A 13,051-nucleotide genomic window follows, 5' to 3' on the forward strand; every position below is an offset into this window, starting at 1 on the left:
CGCAGCATATGGAGGTTCCCAGGCTAGGGGTCCAATCAGAGCTGAGCCACCAGCCTACACCAGAGCCACAGCAACGCGGGATCCGAGCTGCGTCTGCGACCCACACCACAGCTCATGGCAACGCCGGATAGTTAACCCACTGAGCAAGGGCAGGGATCGAACCCGCAACCTCATGGTTCCTAGTCGGATTTGTTAACCACTGCGCCACTAAGGGAACTCCTAAAGTATACTTTAAAATTAAGAACTATTAGTTCTAGATTCGTGAAGAAATTAAATTTTCACATTTTAGTTCTTAAAATACCATAAAAAAGAGATGATACTTTATATAGAACTAAACTTTTTATAGAAAGCTTTGAAATTAGAAACATTCTTTAAAGTCCTCAAAAGAAACAAATACCTTTCACTGATTTAAAAAATGACCAAAATGACATTTAACTAAATAAGTTTTCAAGACAAAAATGTGGTCCCTAGCATTTAAAAATGCACTCTTATTTTATTTTCAACATCAGGGCAAAATCAGTTGAGTTTCCTTTAAAAAGCAATAAAATTTTGCAAGTGTGCTAAGTGAACCAATAGTGGAACAAAGAAGGAGTAAACTACTGACTGTTCAGAAAAATAATAGTAATAATGAAGTTTATCTGGAAATGATTTCTGTTCTAAAACACTGTTCAATCTCAGCTATTCTCTTAAAGTATTTCATTTTTCTTACTGGTAACAGTAACTTTAAATCTAAACATCTTATTTGATAAAAGTCACCAGATACAAGGACATATTTTCAGATCAAAGAAGAAAGATACTGAGAGAAAAAAATTATAAGGTCAACATTCATGTTGCCAAGGGATTAAAAATCTAGAATACACAAAGTGGCTGCAAACCTGCTTTGTCAACACCTTACATGCCAAACTTTGTTCTACTTTTCTTCTTCTTATAATATTAATGTAAAGTTTAAAACTTTACAGAAAGATTTAGTTTCAATCAGTATCAATCCACTATTTAGAGACAAAAAAAAAAAAAAAAAAAAAGAAAGGAAGAAAGGAGGAAAGAAAGAAAGAAAAAAAGACTTAAGAAGTCTGAAAACGAGACCGACCTATACCCTGGGTGAGATTGGATGGGTTAAGTGTCTCTGGCACTATTTGTCTTCACTATTGACAGACACTGTCACACAACCCACCACACGATGCCTGTCTCTGAATGGCGAAGCTAGAATGCAAGTTAAGTGTATTAATAGAAAAAACATCTAGCATCCCAGCATATAAAATAAGCAATCCAGATTACTTTACCAAAAAACAAAAAAACGAAACAAAAAAACAAAAAACAAAAATTGTAGGGTTGATTATTTAATTTACATGTTTAAAACAGTTTCAATTTCCCATCTGTACTTTTCCCACCCAACATAAGTCTACATGCTATAATAATCAATGTTTTAAAACAAACTTTTAAAAATTAAATTATTAACATCCAAATAAGTGCATGTGGGGAAATATTTACTCAAAAAATTTTGTTAACTCATATTCACCAATTAGTTTTCTTGTTTACTAATGCAATCTAATCCATAAGCCAGAATTTTCTCTCTAGTTGTTTTAGGCTGTGCCACTACCCAAAGTCCCTTAAAGAGTAGAAGAGGATATGTGCTGATCAACGCACTCAAGCAGTAAAAAATACCTACATTTCAGCAGCAAAAGAGTATTTTAATTTTTCAGGCCAACTTCCATACAACTCCTCATTCTAACTCTCAAAAACGGTTACTATTTACACATTTAAATTAGATATGATACTGTGCATAAAATGTTTAATCCTAGAGGCTCTACTTAAACATATAATTAACACTATTGCTGAAGTTGAAAGGTTACTGATGTATAGGAGACTATCTTTCTTTCCAAGTCCATCAAACTACCAGTCAGAGTTCTAATAATTCACAATACTTATTCTCCCATTTTTAATCTGAATTCTCCTAAAATAAATGTATTTTGTCTGAGTGCAGTTAGTAAATACATTCAAGAGTATTTATTAAAAAACGTTTCCTGGAGTTCCTGCTTTGGTGCAATAGGATTGGCAGTGTCCTGGGAGCACTGGGAAGAAGGTTAAAACCCCCACCCCCACCCCGGCCCATACAGTGGTTAAGAATACGGCATTGTTGCAGGTGTGGCTTAGGTCAAAACCACGGCTCAAATCTGATCCCTGGCCTGGGAACTCCATATGCCACAGGGGAGCCAAAAAATAAAAAAGTTTCCTGCACAGCACTGTAAATCAATTATATTTTAATAAAAAATGTTTCCTGAAAAATGTAATGCTTACAAAATTTGTAAGCGTCCTGACACTTAGTGTTTTAAATACATATTTTGTGCTATTCAACCCAAAGTATATAAGCACAGCATAAAATATGTACTTTACATTTAAATCCTTTCCTACTGGAAGAGAAAGATGACTTCTGTCATCCAGCAATAAAGTACTGCAGGGAGCATCACTTGTGTTACGGGGTGAAGAGAACAGAGCCTAGAAAGAATCCCCATCCTCAAATTACCAATGCAAAAGGCAATAATTACACAACCCAATGACTACAATTACTGTTATCAAAGACCCCAGGAAGAACAGGGTGTTTTGCTGTTGTTTAAAGACAGCTATTACACTACCTGAAAGGTAATGTTATTTTAAGACAAAAAGAGAGATTACCACCTCATTAACTTAAGAATTGGAGAGAAATCAGTTTTCAGGGATGCTACTTGAAGTTTACTTCAATGCTTTATCATACAATGCATTTTAATGTAGTTTAAATAATAAAGGCATTCAGGGATTTCCAGTCCAATGTTTTAACATTTCTGTTTTTTAGAGGTGACCAAAAAAGGGTAAAAATTGTATTTGTATTATTGAAATGTTCTAATTTAATTATTCAGGTTGTATAACTGGATATAGATTAGAATGCATATTACATCCAGTTTTTAATAAAATACACCGTCCAGGCAAAAAACAGAAGTCATAAACTGCTCTACTAGCAGTTTTGGTAACTGATCAATTTTATCATGTCGTTTTTTAAAAAGTGGGAAGAGAATTCTAAGAAAAACACAGTCAACTCTGCAGAATTATCTCTTTGGGAAATGTCTGTTCTCCCTGATTCATCATCCTCTATCTTTTGTTTTCTTTTTCCTTTTTTTGGCCACACCTGTGGCATGTGGAAGTTCCTGAGCCAGGAGCTGCCACAGTGATGATGCCAGATCCTTAACCTGCTGTGCCACAAGGGAATCCCCTATCAATACTTCTTTTATTTATAAGGGTTCTTAAGAGTGCCAACATGAAAGAGTTAAATAGAAAGGAAATCCCATGGCCAATGTGTTGTCTGATATGCAAAACTACAAAATAAAGTAAAAAACAGACTGAGTGATAATGGAAAGAAAGAAGCAAAATACTTGTTAAAAAACTTGTTTTTTTTTTTTTTTCTAAAAATATCTACTTTCCCTTTTTTTTTTTTTTCCTTTTTGCTTTTCAGGGTCACACCTGTGCCATATGTAAGTTCCCAGGCTAGGGGCTGAATCAGAGCTGCAGCTACCAGCCTGTGTTATACATCACAGCTCACATCAACGCTGGACAGTTGCTCACTGAGAGAGGCCAGGGATCGAACCTTCATCCTCATGGATACTAGTCAGATTAGTTTCTGCTGTGTCACAACAGGAACTCAAGATCTATTTTCTAAAAACCTCACTAAGAAATGAAAGGAGAAATCCATGTGGGTGGGAGGTCAATGTTCACTGAAAGATCACTAATTATCAGGTAATATTAAGTATTTTATATATTTATCTTCAAAACACCTTTAAGAAAAAGTAGTTATTACTGTCTAACTATAGGGGTAATATTAGAAATTTACTTAACTTTCAGAAGATTCTGTCTATAAATCAGAAATGATATCACAGCAATCAGATTCAAATTAGGTCTTTATGATTCCAAAGCTCATGCTAATCTTACTATATTTCACATATGGGAGAAGAGAAATAATGTCATAGAAACAGGTGAAGTCTTTCGTTGCATCCTATCCTAATCCATTCCCCTCACTACTGCCCCAGCTGAAGTGTTTCTATTCAATCTAATTACTCTTTTTATACAACTAATTATTATAAGACAATTAGTTATGGCAATACTTTCTTGCTTATTATCTATCAATTTACTGGTACCATAAAAAATAAGCTCACTTCTGTGCATTAATATCAATATGAAATTCTACAAGACACATAAAAAAGAAATTGTGGGTATGCAATATATATTTTTTTCCTATGAATGATTGAGAGTCTGTGGGCAGTTGTAAATTCCTATTCTATAGACTCAGGTAATATAAAATGTGCTTATTCTATCAGAAGATGAATAAATCTTAACATTTATAAAAATTGCTTAAAATTATTAAGAGGCCAAAAAGGTAAAGATTTAGGAAATAGGAGTTCCCATCATGGTGCTGCTGAAACCAATCTGACTAGGAACCATGAGGTAAGGGTTCAATCCCTGGCCTTGCTCAGTGGGTTAAGGATCCAGCGTTGCCATGAGCTGTGGTATAGGCCGCAGATACGGCTCGGATCTGGCATTGCTGTGGCTGTGGCATAGGCCAGCAGCTATAGATCTGATCAGATCCCTAGCCTGGGAACCTCGATATGCTGCGAGTGCAGCCCTAAAAAGCAAAAAAAAAAAAGATTTAGGAAATAAGTCAGTAACAGGCCATGTGTACTTTTTGTCTGTGAAAATTTATAATATGGATAGTTTCCTGAATTGATAGGAAGTTCTTTATGAATTAATTATTATGACCCAAGTTTGCTGATGCTTTCTTTCATTCTAATAATGTAGTTGGTCGCATAAATCTATACATACATACACACAAATTTTTTTCATGTATAAATGTATGTATTTGAATTTACTATGTAATTTTAAAAGACAGAATAAAGAGTTGGTTTGTTTTTTTTTTTTTTTTTTTTTTTTGTCTTTTTGCTTTTTCTAGGGCCGCTTCTCGCAGCACATGGAGGTTCCCAGGCTAGGGGTGTAATCGGACCTGTAGCCGCTGGCCTATTCCAGAGCTACAGCAACGTGGGATCTGAGCCGCGTCTGTGACCTACACCACAGCTCACAGCAACGCCAGATCTTTAACCCAGAGCAAGGCCAGGGATCAAACCCTCAACCTCATGGTTTCTAGTTGAATTCGTTTCCACCGTGCCACGACAGGAACTCCTAGTTGCTGTGAATCACTTTTATAAAAAAATTATATTCTTCTAGAAATCATATTCTCATTTTGTAGAGCCTGAAAACTGCAGAGATGAAGAATGGGTATGGCTTTTTCAACTCAATATCCTGCACACTGCCTAGCCCAGGATCTTGTGTTTCCCTACCTGAAGTGACAGAACATAATGCTAAATTCCCTAAAGTACAATGGCAAGGACTGGGAAAGATGAAAGTATCTTATGTCTGGAAGGACGGAGATATAATGATATGTAAATTGTCTGGTACAATTCCTATCATATAGTAAGAACTCAAAGATGATAGCTTATAATCTCTTCAACTCAATTTTTTTTTTTTTTTTTTTTGTCTTTTTGCTTTTTCTAGGGCTGCACCCGTGGCATATGGAGGTTCCCAGGCTAGGGGTCGAATTGGACATGTAGCCCCAGGCTTATGCCACAGCCATAGCAACTCAGGATCCCAACTGCGTCTGCGACCTACACCACAGCTCACGGCAACACCGGATCCTTAACCCACTGAGCAAGGCCAGGGATCGAACCTGCAACCTCATGGTTCCTATTCGGATTCGTTAACCACTGAGCCGTGACAGGAACTCCTCTTCAACTCAGTTTGTGTAGTTTTGTTGTTATGGATGGCTTAGAAATTCCTATGATTTTAATTGAGGTGAGTAAGACGTCTGTCATGAATTAAAGCATAGCTGTTCTTTGATTATAGGACATTATTTAGTTCTCTAGTATCTCTCCTAGAGTGTAAATAGCACTCAGTTAAGTTCTTTCAGTATAGAAAACACCTACTAGGTACCTGCTGTAGCATAAAATTCAAAGCACTATTTAATAAGTCTCCTACAAAAGAAAAGTTTATTATATAGATTGCTTCATATAAAATTAATTTAAATTAATCATTTAAAAACCTCTGGTGTTCCAATAAGTGGAGATACTCAACAGAGATTTCTATTATATGTGCTTTATTACTGTATACCTCTCCATGTTAAAATTGCTACAGGAGTTCCCACTGTGGCTCAGCAGGTTCTGAACCTGAGTAGTAACCATAGTAACCATAGTAACCATGAGGATGTGGGTTCAATCCCTGGCTTTGCTCACTGGGTTAAGGATCTGGCGTTGCCGTGAGCTGTGGTGTAGGTCTCAGACACAGCTTGGATCCCACGTTGCTGTGGCTGTGGCTATGGCTGTGGCTGGCAGCTGCAGCTCCAATTCGACCCCTAGCCTGAGAACTTTCATATGCCCTAGGTGCAGCCCTAAAAAGACAAACAAAACAAAACAAAAGGCTACAAAGTATTAGTGTTCTGAGATTATATTATTAATAAAAGAGGACTAATAAATAATTACTCAGAGTAAAATAACAGATTTATGAAAACAAACAACAAAGCTCCGGGAACTATATCTAGTCACTTATGATGGAGCATGATAATATGAGAAAAAAGAATGTATACATGTATGTGTAACTAACTGGGTCACCTTGCTGTACAGTAGAAAACTGATGGAACACTGTAAACCAGCTATAATGGAAAAAATAAAAACAATTATTAAAAAAAAAGAATTACTAACTAGTTATTCCTAAGATTCTCTGGCTGAATTATAAAACCTACAGTTTCATTAATTCATTGTTTATCTCAAGAATTAGAATTTAAATATCTTAAAGAAACTTGATATAGCAACCTTAGCAAAATCATATTTTGATATAAACTAATAAATATAATACCACACCCCAAAATGAGGACAGACAAATAGCATTTAGGACCAGAACAAGGAAATAATTTCTTTTTCTTTTTTTGTCTTTTTTTTGCTATTTCTTGGGCCACTCCCACGGCATATGGAAGTTCCTAGGCTAGTGGTTGAATCGGAGCTGCAGCCACCGGTCTACGGCAGAGCCACAGCAACGCAGGATCCGAGCCGCGTCTGCAACCTACACCACAGCTCACAGCAACGCCAGATCGTTAACCCACTGAGCAAGGGCAGGGACCGAACCCGCAACCTCATGTTTCCTAGTCGGATTCGTTAACCACTGCGCCACGACGGGAACTCCGGAAATAATTTCTTAAAATGAAGATAAAAATTTACTGTTCACTTCTGTTAAAGACTTCTTTCTTTCTTTAATTTTTGCTTTTTAGGGCTGCACCCACAGCATATGGAGGTTCCCAGGCTAGGAGTCAAATTGGAGCTATAGCTGCCAGCCTACGCCACACCCACAGCAATGCAGGATCTGAGCAATATCTGCAACCTACACCACTGAGCAAGGCCAGGGATTTAACCCACATGCTCATGGATAGGAGTCAGATTCGTTTCCATTGCGCCACAACGGTAACTCTCCAAAACTTCTTATTTTAAATAAATTTTAAAAATCTAAGTATAACACTATAAACAGATTTTTAAAAATACTTGATTGGTGTGTGAATTATATCTCGTAAAGCTGTTAAGAAAAATACCTGCCATATCTCGACAAAAACACCAAAATTCTAGTGTAACTATTTTTTTTTTTAGTTCTCCTTAATACTTACCTTTTAGTTCTTTATAAGCTATACTATAGGATTCAAAAAGTAAACAAAAAGAACCCTTACACAATTTGCATTTCTTCTTGACCAACTCCTTATACTGCCAAAAAATACCATCAATTCATTTGGATAACTTTTTTGTGTTAACATGCAGTGGCTTGATGTGCAGTCTTAGCTCCCAGGTAAGAGACTGAACATGGGCTGTGGTGGTGAAAGCACAGTCATAACCCATTCTTTTTTTTTTTGTCTTTTTGTCTTTTTTAGGGCCGAACCCACAGCACATGGAGATTCCCAGGCTAGGGGTTGAATCAGAGCTGTAGCCGCCGGCCTACACCACAGTCACAACAACGTGGGATCCAAGTGGCAACTGTGACCTTCACCACAGCTCATGGAAACACCGGATCCTTAACCCACTGAGTGAAGCCAGAGATCGAACCCACGTCCTCATGGATGCTAGTCGGGTTCATTAACCACTGGGCCACAATGGGAACTCCATAACCCATTATCCTTAAGAAAGTCTGCACTTCTAAGACTTTTATTCATTCACATATTGAACCTCAAACTCTTAAGGACCTTTCCAGTGGGACAAAAACAGCTGTCTTTAAAAAGTGGGGAAGAGTACAAATTTCATACTGTTGATTGTGTTGAATTGTTAGAAACCCTCTTTCCCCTACTCCCAACCTGGGTCTTACTAGATAAAAATATGTTATTAATGGGAGTTTGTAACACTGAATAGTATAGCGGCAGAAAAGGGTTTAAGAGACATTCTTTTACTCAATATTCTGGATTGTGGATTAGCAGCATCATGTTTACTCATTCCGTCAGTAATATGTAAAGGGAAAAAAATCTAGATTGGTGAATTTGAGAAACACATTTTTAATAATTAAATAATTTTAAATGTATATGAATACCTATACACCCAGTCTCAACATTTTAAAATTTAAATTGATTTACAATTTATGAAACACAAACCTTTATGGCAGAACTAGAAGTCTGTTCCCACCAGGCCCTCATACCTGATAGCAGCCAATCCGGCTCCTTCAAAATTCTGAAGAATTAACTACATCAAGAGTCATCATTTTTATGCATTTCATATTTAAACAGCAAATGCTATAGATTAAAAAAAAATCACAGAAGTCTAAATTAATGTGTTTTTCCCTAAATACCTAGTCTTTTGGCCAGGAAACATTGAGTAACTGGTAATATACTTCAAATCTCTCTTTGACATTTATGTCATTAAGGATATTAATATGTCAAATAAAAAAAGCAACTCTAATGATACACACTAACTAATCTTCCTACAATAATTATTCTGCAATTTAAACTGTCTTACCTATAACGTAATATGACAAAGACTCTATTCTACCAATAAGACATTAGAATTCTATAATAAGACTATGTTGGTTACTAAAAGTAACTTGTGAAAAAAATAAAATTACAAATAAGTTTAGATCATAGAAACATTCTGTGTATGAACATAAGAAATTGTCAAGGTTATCTCCCTACTCTCTTCGCTATCTTTACATTGTCAATAACTTCTCGATCCAGTAAGAATTTACTTCTTCAGAACTTCCTTTGATTAATTCTTATTTTCATGATATTTCAACACAAAGATTTCATTCTAATTTATCTGGAGAGGATTATAGAAGGAGGGAGTGACGATCAACATTCTACTAGTGACTCAAATTTAAGAACTTTCAATATTTATATATAAAAACTTCTAAAACTGAGTCTGGTATTATTTAAAAGGAAGTGTTGTTCTTTTTCCAAACCTAGCTAAAATTTTTTTCAGCTTTTAAAAGGAACTGGATCTACTGTCAACAGATGTTAAAAAGCACAGAAGAAACAGACTTTTAGTTCCATATTGATTCAACATGTCTGTAAAAAAACAATCTCAAAAGATACAAAAGAAATCAGTTAGTTAATTTCTACCTGTGGATTTAAAGTGAAATATTTCATTGAAAAACTTTTTTATATTTTATTATTTGATACAATTTTCAAACTAGATTTAACATTTTAATTTCCAGGTAAAATTATTTAGGGACACTTTAGAACTCAGTGCATATAAAGTGAAACCAGGTCATCCTGACAATCTGATTACTAAAAAGTTCACAATTAAATCCACAGAATCTGTTAGAAAATGTCTGGCAACACATGAACAGTGAGCAGAACTGGTAAGTTTCTTGGTCATGTATAGAGTTTTCCTGCCCTCAACCAGGAAGGCTGCATACTGCACTACACAGCTCAGGGAAAGACTGGTACACAGGGTTAATGGTACACAGGTTAATACAAATGAGAAAAATACTCAAAGTCCTACTACAGCAATAATATCCTCATTTAAATCACAACTTTCCACTTCACCATCTTTTTGAAACAAAAATAATTTACTGAAAACAATGCTCTAATGAATTTTAAGTACCATTTTAAAAGATGAGAGGTATCATATTTGACAAGAAACCTCTAGTAGGATGGATAAAAATTCAGAGAATATATATAATTTTTATGCTTTTTTAAAAAACCAAACACAGTAGTTTATAAACCCAACTCAAAGAAGAATTACAGTTGGGCAATCTACTATTATTGAAAGCATTCTTACTAACTTAGCACTAATTAAGATTTTTTATTAGCTTGTTTCTTAATATTTTAACTCAATCAAAATTTGAACCAATTTTATATAATTATAAAAGTGTATGATTTGAGAGCTGAGTAAAAATAAACTTGATAAATTTCAAATATTACTTTTCATACTTTTTCACTGATATAAGAAAATTCCTTTATATAAACATATTTAAATCTTCCATTACTTTGAACTGAATTTAAAATAAGTCTAAAACCACATATTTTTTAAAAGTAGGCAAAAGGCTATAGTAATATGCTACAAACAGAAGACAGGAGTGCTTGAGCCCTGTTTTAGATTATACAAAATAAAATATTTCCCCCTTGAGCAAATTTTTTTAAATAATTGTTTTAAAAGTCTCAAATATAATTCTTTATCCATAGCTCAGTATTTAACCTTTTTTAGGTGCAGTTAACAAAGAGCTTTAAATCCATTCCCACAGTTCAAAGATAAGATCCATTCTAGGAGATGGCACTAATGTGCCAAGGTGAAATTTTAAGAAATAATAATTGTATTAAGAACTTATACTGAAAATGTGTAATGTTAAACATATCTATTTTAAAACCTCCTACCACAAACCCTCAAATCACACTCTTTGAAATGAACTTTGCGAGCACTGTTCATGTTGGCCAGAGAATACTTTAGTTTTCTTTAAAAAGTAAAATGAAATGCATACCAGCAGCAACTACAGCTGGAGGAGGCGAGCCTGCCTCACCACCACTTGTCTGACTCATTGATGCTACAGATGTTTCTCTAGATGGAGGTAACTGTAACTCCTTTGGGAGAAGATCATAGACAGATTCTGTTGGGGGAAGGGAAAACAATTCTTTTAAAAGAGAGTCAATAACCTAATATATGAGCACAAAATTAATGTCTTTTCACTTACAAGGAGAACTACATTAATCACACACATATAAAACTTCATATAATTACTGTTGTAAAAATTATTAGCAAATACTCTCTTTTATTATATAATTTTACTGAATCAAAGAATGAATTTTCCATTCATTCTGACCCTGTTTTCTTCTTGGCTTTACCCCTCATATTTCTGATGGTCTACAGAAAAAATTATTAAAATTTTAAAACTAGACAGAAGAGATATCAAATATTCCAAGATGGTCCAGAATCTTCCTTTGTAAAAAGTAAGAGGATAACTTATCATCCTTTACATATAAGATGGCATGTACTACTGTATATCATCTTTAAATTGGCTTCTCCAAATAGACTATTATAGTCTATTCCTGCTCTTTTACTCAGCACCCTTATCAAATATTTTAATTTGCTGTCATAACACATTTTTCCCTCCTAAAGAGGCTAAAAAGAGGAATGTTATAGCTTAAGGAAATACTTCTTACTCTGAGATACCTCCAACTCTAGAATGGCACAAGTATCCTTACTCTTAAATTAGAAAGCACAACTATCTATATTAGATTATGATTACTTTTGTATCCCAGATTAAAGAGTACTTTCTTTTTAATACACCTTATAATATTTTAATTGCCCATAAAGTCAGATTTAGATCTAATATTTTAAAATTTCTTTTATAGTTATTATTATATGGTTTTTGGACAGAAATAATTATTAAGATATTCTCCAAAGGTAGCAGAATCAATATTGGAAAAAACTTCAAAAGACCCATTAGAATCATATGATTATTTTCTAAAGAATCAAGGCACAGAGTTTAAGAGACTTGCCTAGTAATCCAAGAAATGTAACATTCCAATAATTAAAGATTATTAATTATTCGCACTAATAAGTGATTAAAAATAAAGGTAGTACTATAAGATAATATTATCCTTAGTAACAAATAATATTGTTAATTAAATGATTACTGAATTCATAAATACTTCGATCCTCCCAATTAATCATTAAAATATGTATGCTAAATTTGACTCAGATAGGAATAAGAAAGATGTCATGAAGGAAAGTTAAAATTAAAGTTCTAGTATTAAATGATCTTTTTTCACAGTAAAGAATCAAATTTTTCTTTTGAAAAATTCTAATACCTAGTTAACTTGAAATTATCACCTTAAAAGCATTTGGCAAAATTTACATATATCTGAATATAACATGCCCTGACTAAAATTTTTCAACCTGTTAAAATGTTGCTAAAAGCCTTAAGTAAATTAATTCCGTTTTTCAAGTGATATAGGAGGGAGAGAAGGGGGAACCTAATTAAAACAGAAATGCCATATCATCAAATACTGATTTTAATACAATTATTTTTCCGATTCCATGTTGAAAACAAGAGATCCTTAAGAGAAGCATACTCAATACATTTTTTGGGGAGAAGAGGTATCCAAACAAAAAGGTAATTTGAAAATAAAAATTAGCTTAGATAAAAAGAGAGAGGATCTACCAAAATGCATTTATGTCAAGGGGGAAAAAAAACCTTAACCTAGTAATAGCCTCGTCACTAATCATGTTTCACTGGTCAGGGCTATTTATCCACTTCTCCAACTATTAAATTAAATAAACAGAAACAAAACAAACAGTTGTAGACTGAAACACTACCTTGCCCAAAGAAGGATCTAAAGTTAAGTCTAATTAGAGGTGTAAAAACAATGTTAATAAAAATACAGACAGCAACATGGATAGATCTAGACATTATCATACTACGTGAAATCAGAGAAAAACAAATATCATACGATACTGCTTATATGAGGAATCTAAAAAAATGATACAAATGAATTTAGTTACAAAACAGAAATAGCTCATAGACA

At 34.2% G+C, this 13,051-nt stretch overlaps 1 protein-coding gene across 12 annotated transcripts in view; it reads right to left on the minus strand.

Moving 5' to 3' along the window:
• NFAT5 (nuclear factor of activated T-cells 5) overlaps positions 1 to 13,051 on the minus strand; it is a 121,441-nt gene that overhangs the window by 54,653 nt on the left and 53,737 nt on the right. For 8 of the 12 annotated variants that reach the window (XM_003355770.4, XM_003355771.4, XM_013988503.2 and 5 more), the window contains one exon: positions 11,005 to 11,130. In XM_003355770.4, coding sequence (XP_003355818.1) covers positions 11,005 to 11,130 — 126 coding nt within the window. Of the gene's footprint in view, positions 1 to 1,087; positions 4,500 to 11,004; positions 11,131 to 13,051 lie in introns of those variants that run through there. The other 4 variants (XM_021093871.1, XM_021093869.1, XM_021093866.1 and 1 more) reach the window with 2 other exon arrangements.

This window comes from Sus scrofa, chromosome 6 (genome assembly GCF_000003025.6).
Source record: "Sus scrofa isolate TJ Tabasco breed Duroc chromosome 6, Sscrofa11.1, whole genome shotgun sequence".
Classification (NCBI taxonomy): Eukaryota; Metazoa; Chordata; class Mammalia; order Artiodactyla; family Suidae; genus Sus; species Sus scrofa.